This window comes from Bos indicus, chromosome 15, assembly GCF_029378745.1.
Source record: "Bos indicus isolate NIAB-ARS_2022 breed Sahiwal x Tharparkar chromosome 15, NIAB-ARS_B.indTharparkar_mat_pri_1.0, whole genome shotgun sequence".
Taxonomy (NCBI): Eukaryota; Metazoa; Chordata; class Mammalia; order Artiodactyla; family Bovidae; genus Bos; species Bos indicus.
In genome coordinates this window covers 48,448,117-48,475,426 of record NC_091774.1, presented here as the reverse complement: position 1 = coordinate 48,475,426, position 27,310 = coordinate 48,448,117, and the positions used below count along the sequence as shown (strand labels likewise).

General features: G+C 39.8%; 2 protein-coding genes across 5 annotated transcripts in view; both read left to right on the top strand.

Moving 5' to 3' along the window:
* Window positions 1-63: 63 nt before the first annotated feature.
* LOC109569825 (tripartite motif-containing protein 5-like) lies at window positions 64-17,731 on the top strand. Of its 4 annotated transcripts, none has more exons than XM_019975551.2 (8): window positions 64-218; window positions 8,437-8,920; window positions 9,495-9,590; window positions 10,546-10,776; window positions 14,126-14,148; window positions 15,349-15,449; window positions 15,734-15,760; window positions 15,976-17,731. In XM_019975551.2, the coding sequence occupies exons 2-8, from the start codon at window positions 8,498-8,500 to the stop codon at window positions 16,569-16,571; spliced, it is 1,497 nt and encodes a 498-aa protein (XP_019831110.2). In that variant the 5' UTR covers window positions 64-218; window positions 8,437-8,497; the 3' UTR covers window positions 16,572-17,731. The 4 variants fall into 4 exon arrangements, with proteins under 4 accessions (XP_019831110.2, XP_070659884.1, XP_070659883.1 ...); XM_070803783.1 differs by having other exon boundaries at window positions 15,981-16,192; XM_070803782.1 differs by having other exon boundaries at window positions 15,734-15,828; window positions 15,976-16,101.
* The window catches only part of LOC139187320 (tripartite motif-containing protein 5-like), a 77,716-nt gene continuing 50,488 nt past the window's right edge, over window positions 83-27,310 (top strand). The window contains exon 1 of the mRNA XM_070803779.1: window positions 83-218. The gene's annotated coding sequence lies outside the window, so the exon portion shown is untranslated. The remainder of the gene's footprint in view (window positions 219-27,310) is intronic.

Sequence of the window (27,310 nt, the reverse complement as noted above, 5' to 3'; positions counted from 1 at the left end):
TCTCCTCCTTTCCTGCCCAAACTCCACCCACTAGAATTTTACTTTCAGTTTCCTTCAGGCCCCTGGTGAGGTACATGAATCCGAACACATATGTCCAAGACATGTGTTTACTCTTCTCCAAGGAATAACAACTTCTTCATTCATATCTGAGGATACCTAAGCGGTTTGTGGAGGGCAGAATTTGAGAGATACACAAGAAAAAAACGGAATCTGCTTAGGTGAGTTTTATTTGTTGTCTGCAAGCTGTTCTAAACAGGGAAAGGCCCAGCTTGCAGGCTTCCTGGTGAGACTGCTGACTGAAGATCAGTCTGGAGAAGGGGAATTCTTAGGAGAAAGGGGATTGGAAGAAAAGAAAGGCTTTGTTTGTTCCCTGGAGGGACTGTTTATTTCTGTAGGCTGAATCTACCCACAGAGTCTTTGTATTCTGTAAGTACAAATCGAACATACTGAGAACAGCCAGAATCTTTGGTCTTTCAGAGTTAGAAAGCCCCTTTCCTCAATAACAGGTCAAAGGCCGAAGGGTCTTTCTTCCCATCCTGATATTTTCATTTCTATCAGTGTAGAAATACAGTATTTCTGCATGGCTGTATGGATCATTTCTCATTCCCTAGGCTTTACTGTGCTCAGGAATCAGATGCTATGACCTCTGGCAGGCTCTGCAGCCTCTCATGAATTCTCTTGTCCAGACACAGGGAAATGCTGCACTTCCTTACATTCCCTCACCTGTTCATGCTTCTCCTTCTGTGGGATGTGCCACCCAGAAGCAGCTCAGCTGAGAGACTGGGCAAGGAGAGCACTTGGGAAAAACTTCCAGAAGTGTCATCTGGAAGCACCTAATTTCTAGTAACAGTGACATCTAACTTTAAGTTTTAAAGACTTGTTACTTGATTGTTACTAAGGATAGCAAAAGATGTTAGAGAAGTATTCTTATACCACATCATGAGACCTATGAGGGAAGTTAAGTTAGAGGAACCACGTGTTTATCTACCTTCCTCTTTCCTATAGAAGGTACAGCTGTACCCACTGTACGCAAGGCACAGAAACAGAAGTCAAATCTTTTTTCTCACCATGACCTCTTCTCTGTTGACCAAATCTTATTTGGACATTATTACTTCTGCTACAAATTCCTTGTCGCCCTCTCAGCCACAGAAGATGTTAGAAACATCTTCTGAATTCACACAGTGAACCTCTGTCATGGTAATTACTATATGATTTTCAAACAGATTTGTTACTTTACTGTTTCAGGTTTTATTTTGCAAGTGTTGTAAGTAGTTTATACTATATAATAGAAGAAAACTGGAGAAGGTGATGGCACCCCACTCCAATACTCTTGCCTGGAAAATCCGTGGATGGAGGAGCCTGGTAGGCTGAAGTCCATGGGGTCGCTAAGAGTCGGACACAACTGATCGACTTCACTTTCACTTTTCACTTTCCTGCATTGGAGAAGGAAATGGCAACCCACTCCAGTGTTCTTGCCTGGAGAATCCCAGGGACGGGGGAGCCTGGTGGGCTGCCGTCAATGGGGTTGCACAGAGTTGGACACAACTGAAGCGACTTAGCAGCAGCAGCAGGGGTCTGCCTGTCACATAAAACAAAGCACAATTTCACTTTCCAATTATCAAAAATGATGTTTTCCCATCTAACATCAGGAATTTGTGGCTCTTTCACATTAAGAGAAACAGCTTTACTGCAGTCACAGAAGAAAGTTCTGCTTATAAATTTCCTGTTTGTTCTTTTACGTAATTATTGTAGTTTTATGTCCTTTTTTGTTGATCTGTAGTTGGTACCTCTGAGATATTGTGAGTTTGTATTCTCATGAGCTCAAATGTCAGATGACCAACCTGTAAGGTGCAATCACCTGAAGTTTTTCTCAGGCAGATGTGATTCATGTTCCCACATCTGTCTCCCTGCTTGTCGGGGAGACATTGGGTCACTGTTTAGGTAGTGGTGGGTATCATTCTTCATTTGTGAGAACTAGTTTCTTCTGTGTCTGTTGTGGTGATCACTGCTTTGATGCTAGCTCTTATCTCTGCAGAGAAAATACATCTGCCACCCCATGTCTGAATGCATGTTCTGATCCTCCCTTCTCAATAGGTTCTTGATGCAGCTGAGCACTGGTTGGATCTCAAATGCATTGAGATATAACTGGAGGCCCCTCACCAGATTTGAATAATAGTTTTAGTCATAGATTTGAATAATGTTGACCTCTGATTTTATTCATCAGAGAGTGATCTGGGACACTTATCTTTGCAGCCAGGGGCAAAGTGCATATTTTAAGTATCTGTAACATTAGCTGGATTATATTTCTGGTTCACTTTCAGCCTCATTTTTTAAAAATTTATTTATATATATATAAAAATTGGAGGCTAATTACTTCACAACATTGTGGTGGATTTTGCCATACATTGACATAAATCAGCCATGGGTGCACATGTGTATCCCCCACCCTGACCCCCCTCCCACCTGCCTCCCCATCCCATCCAGAGGGATGTCTGTCCTGCATATAGAGTCACTGTTACTGTCTTTCTAAATTCCATATATATGTGTTAATATACTGTTTCAGTGTTTCTCTTTCTGACATACTTCACTCTGAATAATAGGCTCCAGTTTCCTCCACCTCATTAGAACAGACTCAAATGTGTTCTTTTTTATAGCTGAATACTTTCCATTGTGTATATGTACCACAACTTCCTTATCCGTTCGTCTGCCAGTGGAATTCTAGGTTGCTTCCATGTCCTAGCTATTGTAAACAGTGCTGCAATGAACATTGGGGTACATGTGTTTCTTTCGATTCTGGTTTCCGCAGCGTGTATGCCTAGCAGTGGGATTGCTGGGTCGTATGGCAGTTGTATTTCCAGTTTTTTAAGGAATCTCCACACTGTTCTCTATAGTGGGTATACTAGTTTGCATGTCCACCAACAGTGTAAGAGGGTTCCCTTTTCTCCACACCTCTCCAGCATTTATGGTTTGTAGACTTTGATTCAGCCTCATCTTTATCAGGATCCTTCATGTAGGATGAACATGGCACAGCTGGAGAGTTTCAGTAAGTCTCAATTTAACTCTGTGCAGCCTTTGTAGCTTTCATTCCCTTGTTCAGAGTGAACAGAGACTTATTAGCTGTCTCACACTGGAGATCTTTCTTTTGTCATCAAACTATGGCAACCATTAAGACAGGAATATCATTTGAGAGCTTCCCTTTCTTGTTTATTGCTTCATTGTCCCCTTTGCCTGGAACCTCTGATAGACCCTCTGAGTTTAGACTATGGCCACAGGGCCATAGTGAGTCCAGGTTGAGGAATGAGCATCACTGGGCTACCACTCTGCGATACCGCCACCGACTGACCAAAAGCGGTGGTTTCCAATCTGAATCACCAATCCTACCCATACAACCTCATATGATATAAATTGCCAGGTTGGCTAAGCTTAGCTGGGAGTTACAGCACAGGGGACATAGCATTGGGCACAGCTGCTTTAGTTGAGCTCTCAGAGATGTTCCTTACAGGAGGGACATTATCCCTCTCATCTCAGCTTTGTAAGGAACCATACTAGATGGATGTGTGTGAATCCACCACAGGTGAGATAAGCCTAGTTCTGTAAAGATTTGAACTCTTTGTAAATGACCATGAGCACAACTTCTAGGGACCTAAAACAGATATATTTGACAGAAGACTCACAATTCCCTTGTGAAAAATGAGATGTATGTTCATCAATCATCATGTAAATTCCATGCAAAGTCTTTCTAGCCCAAATGCACTTCATACATCAGGCTAGTCTTGCTGTCAACAATGTGGTCATGAAAGGCTGCTGACTTTTCACTTTGTTGTAATCCAACAGGTTTCCCAGAAACACAAAACACATGCAATAAAAACAGCAACAACAACAACAACAAAACCTTAGGAAAAAAAAGGGCAATATGATCTTTACAGGAGGAAAATGTTCAGGACTGATATTAACGCTTTTTCCCACATATCTAATTCAACTCCCAGTTCTGTCCTTTACCTCCTCTCATCTCTCACTCTCACTTGCTGCCCAGAATTTCCTTCATCATCTTGTCCCTCAAGCTATCACCATCTCTCCCCTGAGCAGCTGTGCCTGCATCCTGCCTGATCTTCCCAATTCCACACTGGGTCCATTCAACATCTCACAACCTAAGGCACAGCTTGTCACGCCCTTACTCTTCTCTGATGGGAAAACATTGATCGCTTCTCCTGACTCTCAGAAATGGGTCCCCAAATGTTACATCATTTGGGAAGTGTCATATTTAATGTCACTGCAGCCTCTTGTGATACAAGACTAGCAGTCTTCTGTATACAGCCACACTGGCGTTTTAAAACTCATACAAGATGATATGTCTTCCACAAACAGATCATTCCTTCACCTAATACACACTTTTTCTCTTTCCCTTTTAATGTCTCCTTCATCTTCTTCAGTTTTCAGTTCAATCTTTATGTTTTTAAGTTGGAAGTTTTGGATAATTCCATATTTCGCCCCAGTCTTTGATTTCTGAACAACACATATGTCTCTCTAGTAATGTTTTCTCTATCTCTTTTCATATATATATATATATATACATACATACACAAGTGTATATATATTATATATACATATACACATATATATTATATATATATACATATACACAAGTGTTAGCTGCTCAGTTGTGTCTGACTCTTTGCATCCCCATGGACTGTAACCTGCCTAGCTTCTCTGTCCATGGAATTCTTCAGGCAAGGATACTGGTGTGGCTTGCCATTCTCTTCTCCAGGGGATCTTCCTGGCCCAGGGATCGAAACTGGGTCTACCACATTGATCATAGATTCTTAACCATCTGAGATACTAGGGAAGCCTAGTATATGTGTGTGTGTATGTGTGTGTGTATATATATATATATATATATATAACTGAATTTTAATTTGCTATTACTTTCTAAGTGAATAGTAAGCCCATTCATTTTAGTTTAAACCCTATGTTTCCTCCACTTTCTATGTATGGGTATTAGTCCAATTGACAATACACAATTTTTTGGCAACAATAATTAGTTGAATGATCTTGCCTAGTGTTTTGAGAATATTTTTCTCAAAAGCAACATTAATTTCATCCGTGCTTCTATTTTCTTATGTATCTGACTCATGGGATCCTCTGAATCTACTTGCACCATCTCACTCCTCACCATCCTCATACTTTCATGTTATTACTCTCCTATCAATGACTTTGGTTGGCATATTTCTAGACCAAAATGAAATCAGTATTTACACACTTGAGACTACCCAGGACCTCTTAGCTGGTCTAGGTCTCCTTACTTCTACACCCTCAGTGCCTTGTATTAATTGGGTCCATGAAATCACCTCTGTTTGTCTTTGACTAACTCAGTGAGTTAGGACCCTGAATTCCCATTCTGTATATTGATGATATATGATTTTTGTAGGTTACTATATTTATTTTCACATCTGATAAAGGATTTTTTTTTTTACTATCTACACAAATCTATTGTCATATATTATGACGTGATAATAAGGGAAATCATTGCAAATATTCAACAAATGGTGGTAAGGGTTACAATATAATAAGTCATCAGAAGGGTCTGTGTGATAAAAGAATGTCAGGAAGCATTTAACAGGAGGCTTCCTGTGTGCTCTTTTGGATCTGTCAAGAATTCTCTATTCCTTATTAATTCCTGAATATTCAGCAATTAAGAGGAAAGGCAAGCCTCTCCTGGGACTGAGGAATCCAGGCATTTCCTTCATTTTTCTATACAATGATAATTACCCTCTTCCTGTTTATGAACCATATGGTAAAAGTGGTTATTTACAGCTCTGTCTTTCAGATGGATGACCTCATGTTTTCTTGATAACTTGTAAGTTTTAATTTTATCTCTGCTGAAAATAGCTATCTTGTAAGATAGTATAAATACCTACACAATGTTGAATAAAAAACATTTGCTCCACCAGAGCTCTGGTCCCCGTGTCTTTCTTTCTCTCTCTCTCTCAGGCTATTTCTTTGGAGTGCAGAGGCACTCTGAGTTCACTTTACTGCACGGGCTTCTAAGAGCCTCTCAAGAAGGTGCTCTGTGCCTTCACCCCATTGAAAGGGTGCCTGAGGCCTCTGTGAACAAAGCAAGCCCTGTGCCAGGGGCTTTATTGGCTTTCTGGGTAAACCAAGGAACATCAGCCTCTTTCTCTCCTTTACTTTTTTATCGTCGACTCCGGACCACCAGGTTCCAGTCCATTAAAGGACCTCAACAAAAAAAACCTGTAAAGAGAGAGTGTACTGAAGTATGAGAGAGTCATACTTCAGTCGGAATGGCCATTGTTTAAAAGGCTACCAATAATAAATGCTGGAGAGGGTGTAGAGGAAAAGAAATCCTTCTAGACTCTTGGTGGGAGTGTAAACTTTTGCAGCCACTATGGAAAAAATTATGGAGGTTTTTTAAAACAAATAAAATAGAGTTACTGTATAATCCTATAATCCCACTCCTAGACATATATTCAGATTAAATTCTAATTAAAAAAGATGCATGCACCACCCCAATACTCATTGTAGCACTATTTACAGTAGCCAAGACATGGAAGCAACCTAAAGGTCCATCAACAGATAAATAAAGAATACATACAACAGAATAGTAATCATAAAAAAGGATGAAATAATGTCATTTGCAGCAACATGGATGGACCTAGAGATTATTATATCCAGTGAAGTAAGACAGAAAGAGAAAGTGAAATATTGTGATATCACGTATATCTGGAATCTAAAGAAAATGATACAAATGAATTTATTTACAAAACAGAAATAGACTCATAGACATAGAAAACAAACTTATGGTTACCAAAGGGGATGGGTAAGGGAAACAATTTAGGAGTTTGGAATTAACATAAACAATCTACTATACTTAAAATGGGTAAACAAGGGTTTCCTATATAGCACAGGTAACTATATTCAATGTCTTATAATACCTTTAATGGGAAAAGAATATGAGAAAGAATATATATATATATGTATCTCTGTGTGTATATATACATATATACATATGCATGCCTGCCCAGTCTCACTTGTGTCCGATTCTTTCAGATTCTATGAACTATCCTGTCAGGCTCCTCTGACCATGGGATTCTCTAGGCAAGAAAGCTGGAGTGGGCTGCCACTTCCTACCCCAGAAATGTTCCTGACCCAAAGATCAAACCCGTATCTCCTGCATTGGCAGGCAGATTCTTTACCACTGTGCCACCTGGAAAGCCTACACACACACACACACACACACACACACGTGCATGTGTGTGCATGCTTAGTCACTTCAGTTGTGTCAGACTCTTTGAGACCCTATGGACTATCACCTTCCAACTTTCTCTGTCCATGGGATTCTCCAGACAAGTATAATGGCATAGATTGTCATGCCCTCCTCCAGAGGATCTTCCCAACCCAGGGACTAAACCCAGAAGCCTATATGTATATATATATAGGCTTCCTTGGAAGTTCAGGTGGTAAAGAATCCACCTGAAATGCAGGAGACTCTGGTTCAATTCCTGGCTTGGGAAGATTCCCTGGAGGAGGTCATGGTAACTCACTCCAGTATTCTTACTTGGAGAATCTCCATGGACAGAGGAACCTAGCAGGCTACAGTCCATGTGGTCGCAGAGTCAGACACAAGTGAGGAACTAAGCATAGCACAGCACAGAATATATATATATGTATATATATATATATATATATATATATACTGCTGCTAAGTCACTTCAGTCATGTCCGACTCTGCGACCCCATAGACGGCAGCCCACCAGGCTCCCTTGTCCCTGGGATTCTTCAGGCAAGAACACTGGAGTGGGTTGCCATTTCTTTCTCCAATGCATAAAAGTGAGAAGTAAAAGTGAAGTCGCTAAGTCGTGTCCGACTCAGCAATCCCATGGACTGAAGCCCACCTGGCTCCTCCGTCCATGGGATTTTCCAGCCAAGAGTACTGGAGTGGGGTGCCATCGCCTTCTCTGATATATGTGTGTGTGTGTGTGTGTATATAAGAGTGAGTAATACTGATACACCATGAGGAGAGAAGAGCAGGTATAAAAGCCCCAATATTAAGTGGTTTAGGGCTTTTTATATTGAGGATGTGCTTTTAGCATGGAGGAGGAAAAGCAGGGTAGATGGTGGGTCACTCACAGATCTTAGTAAGAAAAGCTCACTAGATTTTGTTTTGGTAAAGAAGAATAACACTCAATGCATAAATAAGGATAGATAAAATTTGTCATGTGACATGAACTGGAAATAAAATGTTTAGAATTATTATAAAAAATTGTTTTACCAGGTCAAGAAGCTCTTTTTTTATGTCTCCACCTTTTATTTTTTACCCTTCAATATTTTGTTCTTGGGTCATCCTTGATTTCTAGATAACTAGTGTCATTTTACTTCTACTTTTCTTACTCTACACTTTTAACCTTTCCAATCATTCAGGGATCTGTGAGTGAGAGAACTGGCAGAAGTCAAGACAATAAGGAGCAGGTGAGCAGCTGCCATGGCTTCAGGAATCCTGATGAACATACAGGAGGAGGTGACCTGCCCCATTTGCCTGGAGCTTCTGACAGAACCCCTGAGCCTTGACTGTGGCCACAGCTTCTGTCAAGCCTGTATCACTGGAAACAACAAGGAATCCATAATTGGCCAAGAGGGGAAGAGAAGCTGCCCTGTGTGCAGAGTTAGTTTTGAGCCTGGGAACCTGCGGCCTAACAGGCATGTGGCCAATATAGTGCAGAGGCTCCGAGAGGTTAAGGTGAGCCCAGAGGTGGAGCAAGAGAGAAATCTCTGTGCTCACCATGGAGAGAAACTCCAGCTCTTCTGTGAGCAGGATGGGAAGGTCATTTGTTGGCTTTGTGAGCGATCTCAGGAGCACCGAGCTCACAACACATTCCTCATGGAGGAGATTGCGCCAGAGTACCAGGTAAGAGACCAGAATGGAGAAAAAAACAGAGCAGGAAATGGTACTTGAGGGAAATCTCTACTTTGCATTGGACTTTAATTACCTGGCTACCAGGGACTTGAGGCCTGTGATCTCTTTTCTTCGTATACCTACCTTCTCACATGTGAAGAAAATTTCTGTGCATTCCACCCAAGTATAAGCAAACAAATGGGCTCTTAGGCAGAAGTAGACATTCATGTACCTTGTGCTGGTGCATGCACATCGGGGGCCATGAGAAGCTCTCATTACCCTTTTGAACGTGATAGGTAGTAACTAGGACACTGGGTGGGTTGAGCTGTAAGTTTTTCTTTCTTACAGAATCAAGTTTCTTCCAGAACAAAGAGAACCAGTCTTCTCTTGGTGAGGGGGCATTGACTCCTATATCTTGAGTCTCAAAGAACACATTCAACATCAAGGTCTTCTTCCAAATCACATATTCCAGTCACTTTCACAGTTTCTGTAAAGTCTCTTCTCTTTGAAAATCAGCCTTATTTATCCACTATAGTGATGCTGAGAAAGCCCATATCTTGACACTGGTGTGATTCTTTTCTCACAGAAAAAGCTCCAATCATGTCTGCAGAGGCTGAAGGGGAAAAAACAGGAAGCTGAGGAGTTGGAAATTAAAGTCAGAGAAGAGATGTCTACTTGGAAGGTATGAGGAGACACTTCCTGAGAAAGTTAGACAGGTATCTATGCAGGACCTTGGGTTGGTCACAAGGAGCTGCCTTTTTCTTTGTACCATGACAGTTAAGTCATTTGGCTCCTCCTTTTCTTCAGTCTTCCCGTAATCGGTGTGGTATTAAAAAGTGACCATATCACAAATAAACATAAATAATGGAGGGAGAGTTTTATAGAGAGGGCCTCTCTGATGAGGATGGCTAGGGAATTTTATATTCCATTCTTATCAAGTTTATTAGTCTTCTCAGGGAGATATCTGACAATGGCTCATGGTTCTGTCTTCAGTGTTCAACTTTTTGGGAGAGAGTGGTGGGAGGGGGTCAGGAGTAATGGAGGGAAGCATGACCATCCTGGACAGATGTGTGAAGGCTGCCCACACCCAGAGATCCCATTTGGCTCTGAGTTGTCCTCAACAGTGCAGACTTGGGACCATTATTTTGAAATATGGTGTAGAGAAAAAATATATAAACAAAGTCAGCTACCCCCAGTATTGCTTTCCTCTTTCTATTTCACTTCCTTGTGGACTTCTCTGATAGATCAAATTGGTGAAGAATTCGCCTGCAATGCAGGAGATCCCAGTTCAATTCCTGGGTTGGGAAGGTCCCCTGGAGAAGAGATAGGCTACCCACTCCAATATTCTTGGGTTTCCCTTATACTCAGCTGGTAAAGAATCCACCTGTAATGCTGGAGACCTGGGTTCAATCCCTAGGTTGGGAAGATCCCCTGGAGAAAGGAAAGGCTACCCACTTCAGTATTCTGACATAGAGAATTCCATGGACTGTTTAGTCCATGGGGTTGCAAAGAGTCAGACATGACTGAGAGACTTTCACTCCTGGTGGGAACTTCCCAAGCAGAAGAGTTATATTTCTGGCTCCCAGTCCCAGGCCAATGGTCCAAGTACCTCTCTCTGTCTTTTTTCATTCCTGAAGATTCAAATAGAAAATGAGATACAAAATGTCCAGGGAAAGTTTACACAACTAAGACAAATCCTGGACAGTGAGGAGATGAAGGAACTGAGAAAGCTGAAGGATGAGTTGGGAGTTATTCTCAAAGAGCTGGCAGAATCTGAGAATGATCTGGTCCAAGAGAAGCTGTTGGTGAGCAATCTCATCTCAGATGTGGAGTGCCATTTGCAGGGATCAACAATGGAGCTGCTGCAGGTAAGACTTGGAAAGGAACCCCAGCATCTGAGGCATGAGAGAAATATGTTCCTGTGATCCTTCTGATGCCCTCGCGGAGGTTGCTTTGACCCTGCAATATACCTTCTCTGCATCTATTTCAGAGGTTCTAAAATAACTGAATTATTTAATGTAGGAACAACAAGGGAAAGTTCTATTTTTATTGTTATCAAGCTCACTGCAAACATTTCACCATCTAGAGAAGATTTATTGTGTTCAGTGATTTTCCATAAGCCCCTGTTTTCTGTGGGCCAGTGCTAAACATTTATCGAGTACCTTTTCATGATTCAGATTATCACAAATTCACTTCAGATTCCAAGAAGTTTTTTTTCCTCAATGTGTTGAGATTGTCTACCTTTTTTCTGTTTTTGAAGACAGTTTATGAAGAACTGCTATTTATCTTTAAATACTCCATATAATCTACCTGCATTGCCATTTCACTCTGGGTTTTTCTTATTGGAAAAGTTTAAAATACACATTTTTTTTTTCTGTCTTTTTTACTTGGACTGAGATTATTTAGATTTTTGCAATCCGCTAGTCCTTTATTGTATATTTTTGTAGGAATTTTTCTATCTTAAGTTGTCTGGTTTCTAAACATAAAGTTAGTTATAACAATTGCTTATTGTCCTTTAATTTCTATAGTACTCAGAGTGAAGTCCCTTTTTGTATTCCAGATTTTGCTCTTTCATTTTTTTCCCTACTCCTTTTAGTTATTTTTGTCAATTATATTAATTTTTTTTCAAAAGCATTGTTTCATTGATTTTGTTTATTTTGTAAATTTTCTTATGCATTTATTTCTGCTCTCACATTTTTTTTCCTTTGTGTGTTTGTACACTTTTGCGTGTGCATGTGTAATGTGTGTGTATGTGTGTGTTCGCTGTTTTTTAATAACTTTTCTTTCTTAGTAGATCACTGATTTGAGAGCATCTTAATAATATAAGCAGCAGTGTCTTAGTTTTTTTCCATTCATTTTGATTTAGTGTTTGTTTTTATTCAGATAACCTTATTTTCATATTTCCTATGCAATTTCCTTTTGTTAAAACATAGATATTTGAAGATGTGCTGTTAATTAGTAATCCTTGGTGATTTTTGAATTTTACTTCTGCTGTAGATTTCAAATTTAATTCAATTGTAACCAGAGAATATATATTTTATTCCTTTAAACTTTTAAAATCACTGATAATTGTTTATGGCCTCAGATACTGTATGTCCAGAAAAATTTAAATATGAAAAGATTGTATATTCTCCATTCATTGGGTGAAATGATCTATAGATGTCAGGTCAAGTTCTTGGATTGTATTGTCCATGTCTTCTACAACTGGGTGGTTTCCATATAAACTGTTCTCTCATTATTGAGAGTGAGTTGAAGTCTACAATTGCTATTGTTAAATTCTGCATTTTTCCTTTTAATTTTGCTTGGTGAATTTTAAAGCTCTATTGTTAGGTATATGCACATGTGTAATAGGTTTATCTTTTTGATGTACTAAACCTTTTATCATTATAAAATTATCCTCTCATTCGTTCATAATTTTTATTGTTTTAAAGTCAATTTTTTTTCTAATAATAATATAAAAACTTGAAATCATTAAAGCTTGCATGATCTATAGTTTTTCTCTTTTTACTTTTGCCTATTTGTATCTTTAAATCTAAAATACGTCTCTTACAAGTGACGATCACTAATTCTTCCTTGTTATCCCATGCAACAATCTCTAACTTTTTAATTGGGGTATTAAGATGATATCTTTAATACAAATACTGATATAGCTGTGTTTAAACTTAGCTATTTGCTTTCTATTTGGCTACTGTAGTTTTCATTCTTCTCTTTCTTCTTAACTAGCTTCTTTTGTGTTAAATATTCCTGGTATAAAATTTTAAGCTTTCCTATTTTCTAACTGTATTTAAAAAAAAATTATTCAGCCCCTGTGGTTGCTCTAGTGATTACAGTGTTTCCTATCCTACCATGATCTACTTCACACTAAAACTAACTTATTTTCAGTAAATACAGAACTTTCCTGTAACATTGCTTCATTTCTTTCCAGCAACAACACAATGATGATTTACTATGGATACCTGATTCTGTGTAAACTAATCATTGTAGGCTTCTGAACTTTTGCTTACACTGGAAGGGAAAGTTCTCTTCTGGGGTTTATATCAGGAGATTCATCTTCTCTTTAAACTGAGAATAAAGTTGGTAGAGGTGGAATGAATAGAATTGGCAAAAGACACAAGCCAGCTTCTGATGACAAGATTTGGGCTTAAGAATTAGACTTTGACTAAATTTGCAATTGACCCCCCATCATCATTTATTTTCTCTCTACTTATTCTAACTTTACTTAATTTTTGTGATACACACAAAGAGCTTTAACACAGAGAATTTTTATCAAAGACCACTGGTTGCTCTTGTTTTTGTTGACATGGAAGAAATAAAGCTTCATGAAAAACAGATCAGATAAAATGGTGCATACCTATTCTAACCAATAAACTAATAATTTATGTGATGATTAAGAAGATTACATGGCTAAAACCTGTTAAGCCATGGACTAAGCAGACTCAGTATAGACTACAGTACAGATAAATGCTCTAGTTTTTGGACAGTGACTGAATGCATATTGGTAACATGCTAAAAATGGGGTACAAGAGAGGAGACAATCTGGTTGATGAATAGTAAGTTACATATTAGACATCCTAAGTTACTGATTCCTGTGACTTTTGTTTAACCGAATATATTAACAAGCATTTAAGAGACAAAGCTGAGTAAAACTAAGGCATTAGAAATCAACTGTACTTGTGTGTATGCTGGATTTAAGAGAGTGTGAGATCACTTATAGTGTATAAAATGAGATGAGAGAGACCAATACCTATAGTAATACATTTGTTTGCTTGTACTCCCAACAAGTGCAGTATAAATAGCTTGAGGAATATTAGGATTATGAATTTTCTTTGATTCTCCAAAGCCTGGTTTAATGCTTGGCAAATAATAATACATCACTGTGCACTATTGTTGAATAAATGGAAGAACTGTGAATTATTCACATCATCTCATGGGACACCAAACTTACAAGCTTTTTGTTTTCCCATAAATATGTCTCATCTCCAGACACTAGAAGTCTCCTTCATGCTTCTACAAGGGTCAAAGCCTTTTACCTTTGGGAAATCTGACAACGTCGCGTGTGTCTTCTGGAATGACTGGCTTCACTCTTGTCTCTACTTTTTGGCTCTCACATTGAGACCATTTTTATTCCCACAATCAATGGCTGATGGGGATGTGAATAAGCTTGGGAAGTGGGGAGACTTATTACTTTTTGACGCATGTTTTCTCTTTTCTCACTAGGATGCGAATGTTATCATAAAAAGGTATGTGTGGGAAACCAGAGATAGTCCATTTATGCTGTGAAAATAAAATAAACCCCTCACAGTTGTCTGATAGCCAATTAGGATAAAACAATGCTCAAGGCAGAAAAATGGAGGATAGTCTTATTTTAAATTTCTATTCATACATCAGGGCTAGATTGTTTTATAAACATTGATAATGGACTGGATTCTATATTAAAGAATATTGATTGTGGGAAGTTTCAGAGTTTGGGTCAGTACCAGTATTAAGAATAAGGCAATACAGTATCAGATCCCCACGACTTCATAAAATTAATTCACACTGTGTGTCAATGTGCAACTCAGCTTCCCATATTTAGTAGGTGCTTGACTTGTCATATGAAGGTTAAGTCTTCTTTTCCTGCCAAACACTTAGAATTAGAGACAACTCCTTTATATTTTAGTTTCTGCTCCCAGAAGAGACAAAGTCCTTGTATGTTTTTCAGCTTAGGTTTCCAAAAACAGATTTGAATCTCAAGGGATATTTTGGCCCTGGACCAAACTATTGATCACTCTTGGTCACATCCTTCAGAAAAAACATCATTGTGTCTGCATTTGCACACCTACATGGCAGCATCAAGATCTTTGCAAACACATGAAAGTCAGACTACTTTATTATTCATAATGTCTTCTTTTCCAAGGGTTTGTAATTATTCCTAGTGATTATGAAATCTCAGGGTATTCCGAGAGCCTCTCTATTGGACAGCACTCTTTGAAGATCTTGGGACTCTAGAGAGTGTTCTCATACCTGCTATGTCTCAAATACCCAGGAGCCAGATTCTGCAACCTCACTTTCTGACTCCTTCCTGGAAACACATATCTGTGCAGGGAATGTTCCACAAACTATTTTTTTAGATACCAAAGTTTTGTTTTGTTAAATCCATTGCTTCATATCATTTCATATGATCCCTAGGAGGTGGAGTGTGGTGGGTTAATCATTTCATTATAGAAGGAAGAAACTCCCCTTGTGACATTTTAAGACCATACAGGTCACACAGAGGGTACCTGGGAAGGTAGACATGAACACGTTCTTTCTTGCTCCAAGATCAGGCATCCACTCTCTTCTTTCCCAAGGTCTCCAGGAAAGACAATTCAAGCCCATAAACAGGGTGAACCTATAGCAAACCAGTGGTTTAAAGGGAAAAAAAAAATCACTTTTGTGAGCATCAAATTTGTCTTCCCTAGGAGTGAAACCTTGGCTCTGAAGAAACCAAAATCTTTCCCCAAGGAACAGAGGAGAGTGTTTCGAGTTCCTGATCTGAGACAGACACTGCATGTGTTTAATGGTGAGGAATGGTACCCAAGTGGGTGTAGGAGGGCCTCTTTGATGGAGAGAAAATGGGTAGGGGGCTCTAGTTTTTATGTGTGGATGGAGACAGCAAAGCCCAGACACTATGTGCTAATGATGTGGTCATATTTATGGGGGGTGACCGGGGGCTTGGTTCATCCTGTCTTTCCCCAGTTCACTACCTCATCATGGCCATTCCCCTCATCTGGAAGAAAATAGATTTCAGGGCTGACTCTATTGCTTATATTTAATATTGTGGATTTTTTTTTTTTCTCATTTCAGAGCTGACAGATGTGCAACGCTACTGGGGTAAGGAGACATCACAGTATAATCAAGCCACCCTGTTCTCATCATCTTTTAGAATTTTTCATTTTCTAGTAGGTTTCATGTTTTAAGACCCATGTTTTCCCTCCCAACACACACAAACATATAACTTTTCCAGGCAAGTCATTCTAAAGATCCCTTTCAAAATGTCATAAGAAAACTACATCATTACCCTAACCCAAGCCTATATTTTTCAACAGTTCAGGTGACCCTGAATTCTCCCAAGAGTGAAAATGTTGTCATTTCTCCGGATCAGAGACAAGTGAGATATGCATCCAGTGACCAATGCTATAATGCGTATTGGAATGATAATTATGAAGATTTTGGTGTCCTGGGCTCCCCAGTTATCACATCAGGGAGACATTACTGGGAGGTAGACGTGTCAAAGAAAAGTGCCTGGATCCTGGGGGTATGTGGTGAAAAATGTGAAGATATCATGAAGTTACCATCAAAACTTGGAAATTGTGGAAATGGAAATTGTCAAAATGTTTATTCAAGATATCAACCTAAAAATGGCTATTGGGTCATAGGGTTAAAGCATTATTGTGTATATAATGCCTTTGATGCATCTTCCTTCTCAGATCCTGTGATTTTACCCCTCTCCTTGAGTGTTTCTCTCCATCGTGTTGGGGTTTTCCTAGACTATGAGGCTCACACTGTCTTATTTCTCAATGTCACCAACCATGGGTTTCCCATTTGTCAATTCTCTTCATGTTCCTTTCCTCAGAACATAGTTCCATATTTCAATCCTATGAACTGTGGTGTCCCCATGACTCTGTGCTCACCAAGCTGTTGAGTCTTCTTACATTCACACTAACTCGTCTATAGTGCCTCTTACTGTAGGTGCATCTGACACACCTGTGCTTACCTGCAACATTCTTATCTTTTTTCCTTGCTACCTCTCTCTTTTTTTTTTTTTTTCCATTTGAACATCCTTCATTCATTAGGAGGGTGAACAATTTCCCTTGTGTCATATTTTCCCCAATATCATGTATGTGTTAGAAAATCTTAATTAATTTTCCATACTCCATGGTAAAATTACGGATGCCCCATAAAGAAAGAGCAGTATTGATGTAACACCTTTGCCAAATTTTACAATCTCATTTACTCTGCCACTGACTGAGAAAATGAAAGAAAGCTTTTCAACAATGTTTGTATATTAGACCTAGTATAGGAGTCCTTCACTAAAGAGTGAGTGCTGAGCTGTGTCTCAGTTTATCCATGATGCCCAGGTTCATTACGAAATTGAGGAAAAAATATCATACATGATATGTATTAAAATGAAAGTTTTGTGTTCAGAGTGTCTAAGTTTAAGCCCTGTCTCTATATATTAGAAGTGTAAACTTGAATAGCACATTTAAGTGATATGCTTATTTTCTTAAAATAATCTTGTTATAAAATTATATGATACACAAGATCATTGTGAAAAAATGAATGCAACTAAGTGTAAAGCATGTAACTGTCTCAATAATAAATATTTTATCTATTAATTACTAAACAATATAACCTATATCAGTGTCTCATTAAACAGATTTGTTCCTTCAGGAATACTATGGTTCTTTTCACTGAAGTCTCATTTTTCAGATCCTAGATTCCTTTGTGCTGCGTCAAGACTACTCTAGCTCTTCCTGCCATAGAAAAGTGTGTGATCACACAATTTTATTATAATTCTTATGTTTCTACATAATAGCTCTTATCAAGTAAACTAAACTCTATGGAGTTCAGTTTCTCATTTAAAAAATCACCTGGTTAATATCGTGAAAATTAAACAATACAACATTTGCAATAACTTCTGTAATTTCAAGCCCATAAGGGGAAGCCCAGTATAAATGTCTATTCCTTTTTGTTTCCTTCTCACTGTGATTGAAATAGATCATTTTCAGAATGCATGTTACTTTATTTTCCACATTATTTCTTTGTTTTTAGAAACAGAATAAATTGATTGAAGAATTGCAATTTTTTCTCAGTCTTACCTAATTGCTAAATAAATGTTTTTGGATAGCCACATTATCTCACACTTTTAACATTTCTGTAGTAATTCTATTTCATTGAAGTTGAATTTCACTTTGTGGCCTGTTTGAAAGTGCAAGTCGCTCGGTTACGTGTAAATCTTTGCGACCCCATGGACTATAGCCTGCCAGGTTCCTCTGACCATGGAATACTTCAGGCAAGAATACTGGAGTGGGTAGCCATTCCCTTCTCCAGGGGATCTTCTTGACTCAGGGATTGAACCCAGGTCTCCTGCATTGTAGGCTGATTCTTTTCTGTCTGAGCCACCAGAGAAACCCATGGTCTGTTTGTCCAGCTTTAAAAAATTCACAGTGATTACATTCCCAGTGATACATTAATACTCTAAAGTATAGTCATGGGATCTCTTAACAGTGGTGTAGATAAATGTTTTCTGAGCCCTGGTCAGACTTTTGCATTGAGGTGAAAGTTCACAAGAAGGAAGAGAAAAGTCTGCTATCTTCCTTTAGTGAGATTAGAGAAAGAATTATTTCTGAAATGAATATTCTTTCAGGAACTGATAGAATCCCCATGTCTTTTGGAATTTTTTCCCCAGTCATCCTCCAACCAAATCATAGTTCATTTTTTCTTCTCAAGAAATAAAATAGATTATTTGTTTAAGCTATCACTCCTTTTATTCCTGTTTGTTCTCAGGAATTCTCAACTTTCTCATTTTAGGAAGACCTTTGATGAGAGAAGGGTTATCAAGGAGGACTTTTCCAGTGTTTCTCTTTGTGTGTGTGTGTGTGTGTGTGTGTGTGTGTGTTTGTATGCACATTCAATATCTTAGTACTGATTCTTGAAAACAGAAAAAAATTGGGCTTTTAAATTTTCCCTTTGACCTCTGCCTTCCTGTCTGCCCACTGCTACTATGACTAAAATTCTGACTTACTAGGAAAATTTTGTACTCTTGAGTAATTGACAAATGACTGTCCAGGGATATTGATGCCTTTTCTTTTACTGGAATGCCCCGTTTTCCAGTTCAGGATCAAGTGCCTAATTATGAGAAAATGAAAATCTGAATGTCTACATACAAAAGAAAAGATCGGTTCACCGTGTGACACTCACTTTCTCACAGAGGTTCCTGACCCCAGAAATGAAGCCACCTTCTGCTGAAAAGAATAGAAATCGATAAGTTTCTCCCAGTTACAGATTCTCTTCTCAGGAAAAGACTAAAGAAAGTGTCCTGGAATTTCATCAATGACTGATGCTGAGAAAAGTGGACAGTTATATGTAAGAGAATAGGGTTGAACATTTCCTCAGACCACATACAAAAGTAAATTAAAAATGGACTAAAGCCCTAAATGTAAGCCCTGAAATCATAAAATTCCTAAAAGAGAATGTAGGTAAGACAGTTTTTCATAACAAATCTTTGCAATATGTTTTTGAATCTTTTCCTAAGGCAAAAGAAATAGAAGCAAAAACAAAAACAAACAAAAAAAAATGAGACCTAATTAAAAGCTTCTGCACAACAAGCAAAACAACTGGCCAAATGAAAAGACAACATATGGAAAGGGAGAAAATATTTGCAAATGATATGACCACTAGGAGTTTATATCAAAATTTATGAATAGTTCATAGAACTCAACATCAAAAAAACCAAAACCCCAATAACAAATCAATAGAAGCCTGGAATAGACATTCTTCTAAAGAAGACACAGATTTCTAACAGGCACATGAAAAAATTCTTAACACTGCTAATCATCAGGTTTGATGAAAATCAAACCTACAAAGAAATATCACCTAACGTCTGTCATAATGACTGTCGTTAAAAACACCACAAATACAAAGAGAAAATAAATAGCACAAATACCAAATGTTGGTGAGGAAGAAGGAAAAACAGGGAACACTGGTACAGTATTGATGAAATTTTTAATTGGTGTAGGCCCTATAGAAACAGTACAGAGGTTCTTCAAAAAGCTCAGAGTAGAAATACCATATGATTCAGCAATTCCACTCCTGGGTATGTGTCTGAAGAAAATGAAAATATTAATTCAAAAAGATATATGCACCCCAAAGTTCACAGCAGTATTATTTATTATGGACAAAATAGGGAAGCAGCCTAAGTGTCCATAGAGAGGAATGAACAAGTTGCGGTGTATATACACAATACACAGCTGACTATGGATCAGAAGAGTCCAGGTTTGACTCCTGGCTGGCTTGTAGTGTGCATCATCATTTGGGGGCTTCCCTGGTAGTCTGCCTGCAGTGCAGAGACCCCAGTTTGACTCCTGAGTTGGGAAGATCTGCTGGAGAAGGACTAGGCTACCACCTCCTGTATGCTTGGGCTTCCCTTGGCTCCGCTGGTAAACAATGTGCCTGAAATGTGAGAGACCTGGGTTCAATCCCTGGGTTGGGAAGATTCCCTGGAGAAGGGAGAGGCTACCCACTCCAGTATTCTGACCTGGAGAATTCCATGGACTGGATAGTCCATGGGGTCTCAAAGAGTGGGACAGGACTGAGCGACTTTCACTTTCACTTTTCATACACAATCAAATATTACGTACCTATAAAATAAAGTGAAATTCTGCCATTTGCAACATACATGGACCTAAAGTGCATTATGCTTATTGAAATAAGTCAGATAATGAAAGACAAATTTGTTATCACTTATATGTGGAATCTAAAAAATAAAACAAAGTTATATAAAAAACAGACACAAATCACAGATATAGAGACCAATCTGGTGGTTACAACTGGTGAGGGGGAAGCAGGGAGGAATGAGGTATTTATATAGGATTAAGAGATACAAACTACTATGTATAAAATAAATAAGATACAAAAATATATTGTATACCATGGGCAAATCTAATTATTGTTTGTAATAACTTTAAATGGACTACAATATATAAAAACGTAGGGCTTCCCAGGTGGTGCTAGTGGTAAAGAACCCTCCTGCCAATCCAGGAGAGATGTAATAGAAGCAGGTTCGATCCCTGGGTGGGGAAGATCCTCTGGAGGAGGGCATGGCAATCCACTCCAGTAGTCTTGCCTGGAGAATCCCATGGACAGAGGAGCCTGGCAGGCTACAGTCCATGGGTTCACAAAGAGATGGACACAATTGAGCGAATTTCACTTTCACTTTCATATAAAAAAATTAATATTTGAAATTTAAATACTGAGAAGACCTGCTCGATCCAGTTGTCTGTGTCCCTCCCCCACAGCACTCCCCTCCTGCCCCTGCCCCCCAATAGCAGAGCCTATGTCTCAAGGGATTCTGGATTCAAGGAAAGAGTGCATCATCTTGGTGATGACAGCAAATCTAGCAGAAGCAAGACAACAATGACCTTGGTGGCATAAGAAAGTGAAAGTCCCTCAGTCACGTCCAACTCTTTGCAACCCCATGCCAGGCTCCTCTGTCCATGAGATTATCCAGGGAGGAACACTGGAGTGGATTGCCATGCCCTCTTCCAGAGGATCTTACCAACCCAGGGATGGAACCTGCATCTCTTACGTCTCTCCTGATGGCAGGCGGGGTTCTTTACCATTGGCACCACCTGGGAAGCCCTACAGAGATGGTGGAGGCTGGAAATCGCCACCTCTCAAATACAACCAGAGGCAAAGCAGATAAGAGAGCTCAAAGCCTTGTTGCCACCTACTGGAAAGCAAAGGAAAGGACTGTCTCAAAATCTGTCATTTAATTTCACAGGCACAGAGAACAATTCATCAAACAGTGTGAAGAAGGACAGTAAACCATTCAACACAGAGAAAATGACAATTCTTCAGAGACCAAACTTAAAGTAACAGAATGTTTTGATCTAACTGATAGAGAATTCAAAATAGGTCTTGAAGAAACTCAAAGAGATAAGAAAACTAAGAAAAGCAGTTGAATGAGCTCAGAAATAAAATTACAGAACAGAGGAATGCTTTACCAAAAACACTGAACGTAAGGAAAAGCCAAACAAATTCTGGAGCTGAAGAACACACACACACACCACACACACACACAATGGGGTAAAGAATTCACTAGAAAACATTGACAATAGAGCAGACCATAGAAAGGGAGAATTTGTGAGCTCACAGAAAGAAATCTAAGAATGATACAAGTAGAAGAGGAAAGACAAATATGATACTAAAAAATGAGGAACACTTCTCTGGTAGCTCAGTGGTAAAGAATCCCCCAGCCAATACAGGAGACATGAGTTCGGTCCCTGATTAAAGAAGAGCCCACGAGCCGTGAAGCAACTAACCTTACAGCGTGTGCTCGGCAACAAGAGAAGCCATTGCAGTGAGAAGCCCGCGTATCGCAACTAGAGTGGATTCCGCTTGCTATAAATAGAGAAAGCCCGAGCGGCAGCAAACATCTAGCACAGCCCTGCTTCTGCTGCTGTTAAGTTGCTTCAGTCGTGTCCGACTCTGTGCGACCCCATAGACGGCAGCCCACCAGGCTCCCCCGACCCTGGGATTCTCCAGGCAAGAACACTGGAGTGGGTTGCCATTTCTTCTCCAATGCGTGAGAGTGAAGTCGCTCAGTCGTGTCCGACTCTTCACGACCCCATGGACTGCAGCCGACCAGGCTCCTCCGTCCGTGGGATTTTCCAGGCAAGAGAACTGGAGTGGGGTGACATTGCCTTCTCCGAGCACAGCCCTAAGTAAGTAAATAAGGAAATTCAGTAAAAGCTACCTGACAGTTTTAAGAAGGGCACTACTAGCGTAATGTGTATCCCATTAGAAAAAGAGAGGAAAGAGGGAGAAGAAATATTAATTAAAGAAATCCAACTTTTCTTTATTTCCAATAAATAATCCAGTATTTATATATTAATTAATTAATTAATTAATATTAATAATTAATATTTAAAGACTCCAACAGAATCAAAGTTTAAAAAAAACAAAGTGGATCAGGGATATCTGCTCTCATCCCTACTTGTTCCCCAAAATTCCCAGTTTCTTTAACTTTGGAAAACCTTTGATTTGACAAGAGATTCTCAGGAGGATTTTTTCCATTTCTGTTTCTGTATGTGTATGCACACACTCATATCTTAGCTCTCATTCCTTCAACAAATTGGATGATGTCCAACCAACTTGGGGAAAGCAAACTACTGAGTCTTCAGCTGCAAATCTAATCTCGTCTGTTAACAACACACTCACAGACACACCCAGAAAGAGTGTCTAATCTGGGCACCCAGTGACTAGTCTTGCTGACATGTGTGCTCAGTTGTGTCTGACTCTTTGCCACCCCTTCGATGGTAGCCTGCCAGGCTTCTCTGTCCATGAAATTTTCCAGGCAAGAGTACTGGAGTGGGTTGCCATTTCCTACTCCAGAGGATCTTCCCAATACAGGGATTGAACCTATGTCTCCTGGGTCTCCTGAATAGGCAGACAGATTCTTTACCACTGAGCTACCTGGGAAGCCCTTTGTTGACACATAAAATTAACCATCTCACTAATTTTCCTACTTTATCATTCTTATGTTAAGATCATAAAGGATTATATGTTAAATAATATTAGATGACATTGCCCAATAAATGACACTCCTACAGTTTCATTTTTCTTAGCCTATTTAGGAAAAGTGTCAATTTGGTCATATCACATCCATCTCCTGAAAGTTGGCATCAGTGAACAACTACTCTGTGATCGCCCCTCTGACCGACCATCTGAGTGATTTCAGATTTGTTGAGCCATTTCCTCTAACATGACTTAACAGGATAGACTGGCCAGATTCACTTACTTTAGCTTATGGACATGGGCCAGCGGAGAGCACAGCAGTGTTGCTGCCTCAGGGAAATCCTCAGTGTGGGTCCTCACCGGAGTAAAGGGGGGAACTTTACTCTTTCCTCCAGACAGCTTACTAGTAAGGGAACAAGACAAGTTGGGTGTCTGTGACATTAACTTGCTCAGTAAGTTTAGTTTTCCAAAGGATAGAAGAGACAGGAGAACAGTTTCCAGCAGGAGAGCTGAGATAGAAAAAAAACTATCACTGACCCACGAGGCTCAGGCACAAAAGCCTTGTCATTGGGCATAGAACCTATAGAGAGAGCTTCTATTGGTCTGCAGTTTATCTTGTCCTTTCCTGCCCTTACTCCACACCCTTGAATTTAACTTTCATTTCCCCTCACCTTCTACTAGGAATCTTCTTAGGGGCGGTCAGGCCTTTGATGTGGTGACTGAATCTTGAAAACATCTGCCCAGCTCCTGCCTTCACTCTTCTGCAAGGAATTACAACTTATCCACTGGTGTCTGAGGATAACTGATTGGTTTGTAGAGGACAGAGTTTGAGAGACACCAGTAGAAAAAATTAAATCTTGGGTGAGTTTTATTTGTTGTTGGAAGCTGTTCTAAAGGGGGGGGAAAGCCCAACTTGCAGACTTCCTGCTGAGCGTGCTGACTGAAGATATATCTGGGGAGGGGAACTATTATAAGAAGCGAGGTTGGAATAAAGCAAATGACTTTATTGTTTCTTCCTTGGAAGGGATGTTTATTTCTCAAGACTGAATCTACCCACAGCTCCTTCCCATTCCATGAGTTTGAATTGCACCTTGCTGAAGACAGTCATTTATCTGCTTGACCATGTAGGTAAATTCTCATTCCCTAGGCTTGCCTGGGCTGGCCTGGATGCTAGGGCACAGCCTCTCATGAATTCTCTTGTAAGGAACTGCTGCACTTCCTTACATCCCTAACCTGTTCATCCTTCTCCTTGAGCTGGATCAGCCACCTAGAACCAGCTCAGCTGAGAGATCAGAGGCAAGGGGAGCACATGGGAAGAATTTCTAGAAGTAACATCTGGAAGCATCTGACTTCTAATAACAGTGATATCTTTTATTTTTAAAATCTTACTTGATTGGTATTAATGATATAAAAGGATGTCAGAGAAGTATTATCATAACAAAATTGTGAGACCCACATGGAAAGTAATTTAGAGGAGTCTCTGCATTTCCCCCTTTCCTCCTTCCTAAAGAAGATTCATCTGCACCCACCTTTCTCAGGCACATGATGACACGAGTCAAATCTTTGTCCTCGCCCCAATTTCCCTTCTTCTGACCAAGTCTTATTTCATCAAGGTTGACTTTGGAGACAGTCACCTCTGCTACCTATTCTCGTCACCCTCTCAGGCATAGTCAGTGTTAGACCCTTGTTTTCTGAACCCATACAGTTCACCTCTGTCAGGCCAATTTCTACAAGGCTTTAGAATTGTTTTGTTACTTTAGTTTTTCAGGTTTTACTTTGCTAGTATTGTGAAGTATTTATATTAAATAATAGTAGATTACTTCCTGCGAAATATTACAAAGCCCAATTTCACATTCCAATTCAATTTGGGGAAAGTGAAGTTTTCTTATATAACATCACATCTTATGGCTATATTATGTTTAGAGAAACAGTTAAACTGCAGTCACAAAAGAAGAAAGTCATCTCTATGGTCTTACTATTTTCCCTTTTGTATAAAAATTGTCTTTTTATGTCCTTTAGGCTTTGGCATAGTCAATAAAGCAGAAGTAGATGTTTTTCTGGAATTCTCTTGCTTTTTTCATGTTCCAGTGGAGGTTGGCAATTTGATCTCTGGTTCCTGTGCCTTTTCTAAAACCAGACTGAACATATGAAATTCATGGTTCACATATTTCTGAAGCCTGGCTTGGAGAATTTTGAGCATTACTTTACTGGCGTGTGAGATGAGTGCAATTGTGCAGTAGTTTGAGCATTCTTTGGCATTGCCTTTCTTTGGAATTTGAATGAAAACTGACCTTTTCCAGTCGTGTGGCCATGGCTGAGTTTTCTAAATTTGCTGGCATACTTCTGCTTTATTGACTATGCCAAAGCCTTTGACTGTGTGGATCACAATAAACTGTGGAACATTCTGAAAGACATGGGCATACCAGACCACTGGACCTGCCTCTTGAGAAACCTGTATCTGGTCAGGAAGCAACAGTTAGAACTATACATGGAACAACAGACTGGTTCCAAATAGGAAAAGGAGTACGTCAAGGCTGTATACTGTCACCCTGCTTATTTAACTTAGATGCAGAGTACATCATGAGAAATGCTGGAATGGAAGAAGCACAAGCTGGAATCAAGATTGCTGGGAGAAATATCAAGAACCTAAGATATGCAGATGACACCACCCCTTGGCAGAAAGTGAAGAGGAACTAAAAGACGTCTTGATGAAAGTGAAAGTGGAGAGTGAAAAAGTTGGCTTAAAGCTCAACATTCAGAAAACTAAGATCATGGCATCTGGTCCCATCACTTCATGGGAAAGAGATCGTGAAACAGTGGAAACAGTGTCAGACTTTATTTTTTTGGGCTCCAAAATCACTGCAGATGGTGATTGCAGCCATGAAATTAAAAGATGCTTACTCCTTGGAAGGAAAATTATGACCAACCTAGATAGCATATTGAAAAGCAGAGACATTACTTTGCCAACAAAGGTTCATCAAGTCAAGGCTATGGTTTTTCCTGTGGTCATGTATGGATGTGAGAGTTGAACTGTGAAGAAGGCTGAGTGCCGAAGAATTGATGCTTTTGAACTGTGTTGTTGGAGAAGACTCTTGAGAGTCCCTTGGACTGCAAGAAGATCCATCCAGTCCATTCTAAAGGAGATCAGCCCTGGGTATTCTTTGGAAGGACTGATGGCTAAAGCTGAAACTCCAATACTTTGGCCACCTCATGCGAAAAGTTGACTCATTGGAAAAGACTCTGATGCTGGGAGGGATTGGGGGCAGGAGGAGAAGGGGATGACAGACGTTGAGACAGTTGGATGGCATCACTGACTGATGCATGTGAGTTTGAGTGAACTCCGGGTGTTGGTGATGGACAGGGAGGCCTGCTGCTACTGCTGCTAAGTCGCTTCAGTTATGTCCGATATGTGCGACCCCATAGACGGCATCCCACCAGGCTTCCCTGTCCCTGGGATTCTCCAGGCAAGAACACTGAAGTGGGTTGCCATTTCCTTCTCCAAGGCCTGGCGTGCTGCAATTCATGGGGTCGCAAAGAGTCGGACACAACTGAGCGACTTAACTGACTGAACTGACTGAACTGATGCTTGTCTTTGGCTGTTATATCTGAGGTGTTCTCAGTTTGTATTTTCATGAGCTCCAAGTTAAAAGATGAAAGATAAGGATCAAGCTTCTGACATTATGGGAGTCAAAGGACTTGAGGTTTCATCAGGCAGATGCCACTCATGTTCCCACATCTATCTTCCTAAGGCCAAGGGAAGCCTGTATCACTGCTTAGAGAGTGGTGGGGTGTCATCCTTCAGGTATGAGGACTAGTTCCTTCATGTCTCTTGTGGATCTAGCTGCTTTGATATTAGATCCTTGGAGCACTGCCAGGAAAATACATTTTGCCATTTCATGTCTGAATGCATGCTCTGTGCCTCCCTTCTTTACAGACTCTTGATGCATCTCAGCAGTAGCTGGATCTTGAATAGGATGATAAATAATTGGAGGCCCCTCGGAGAAGGCAATGGCACCCCACTCCAGTACTCTTGCCTGGAAAATCCCATGGATGGAGTAGACTGGTAGGCTGCTGTCCATGGGGTGGGGAAGAGTCGGACACGACTGAGCGACTTCACTTTCACTTTTCCCTTTCATGCATTGG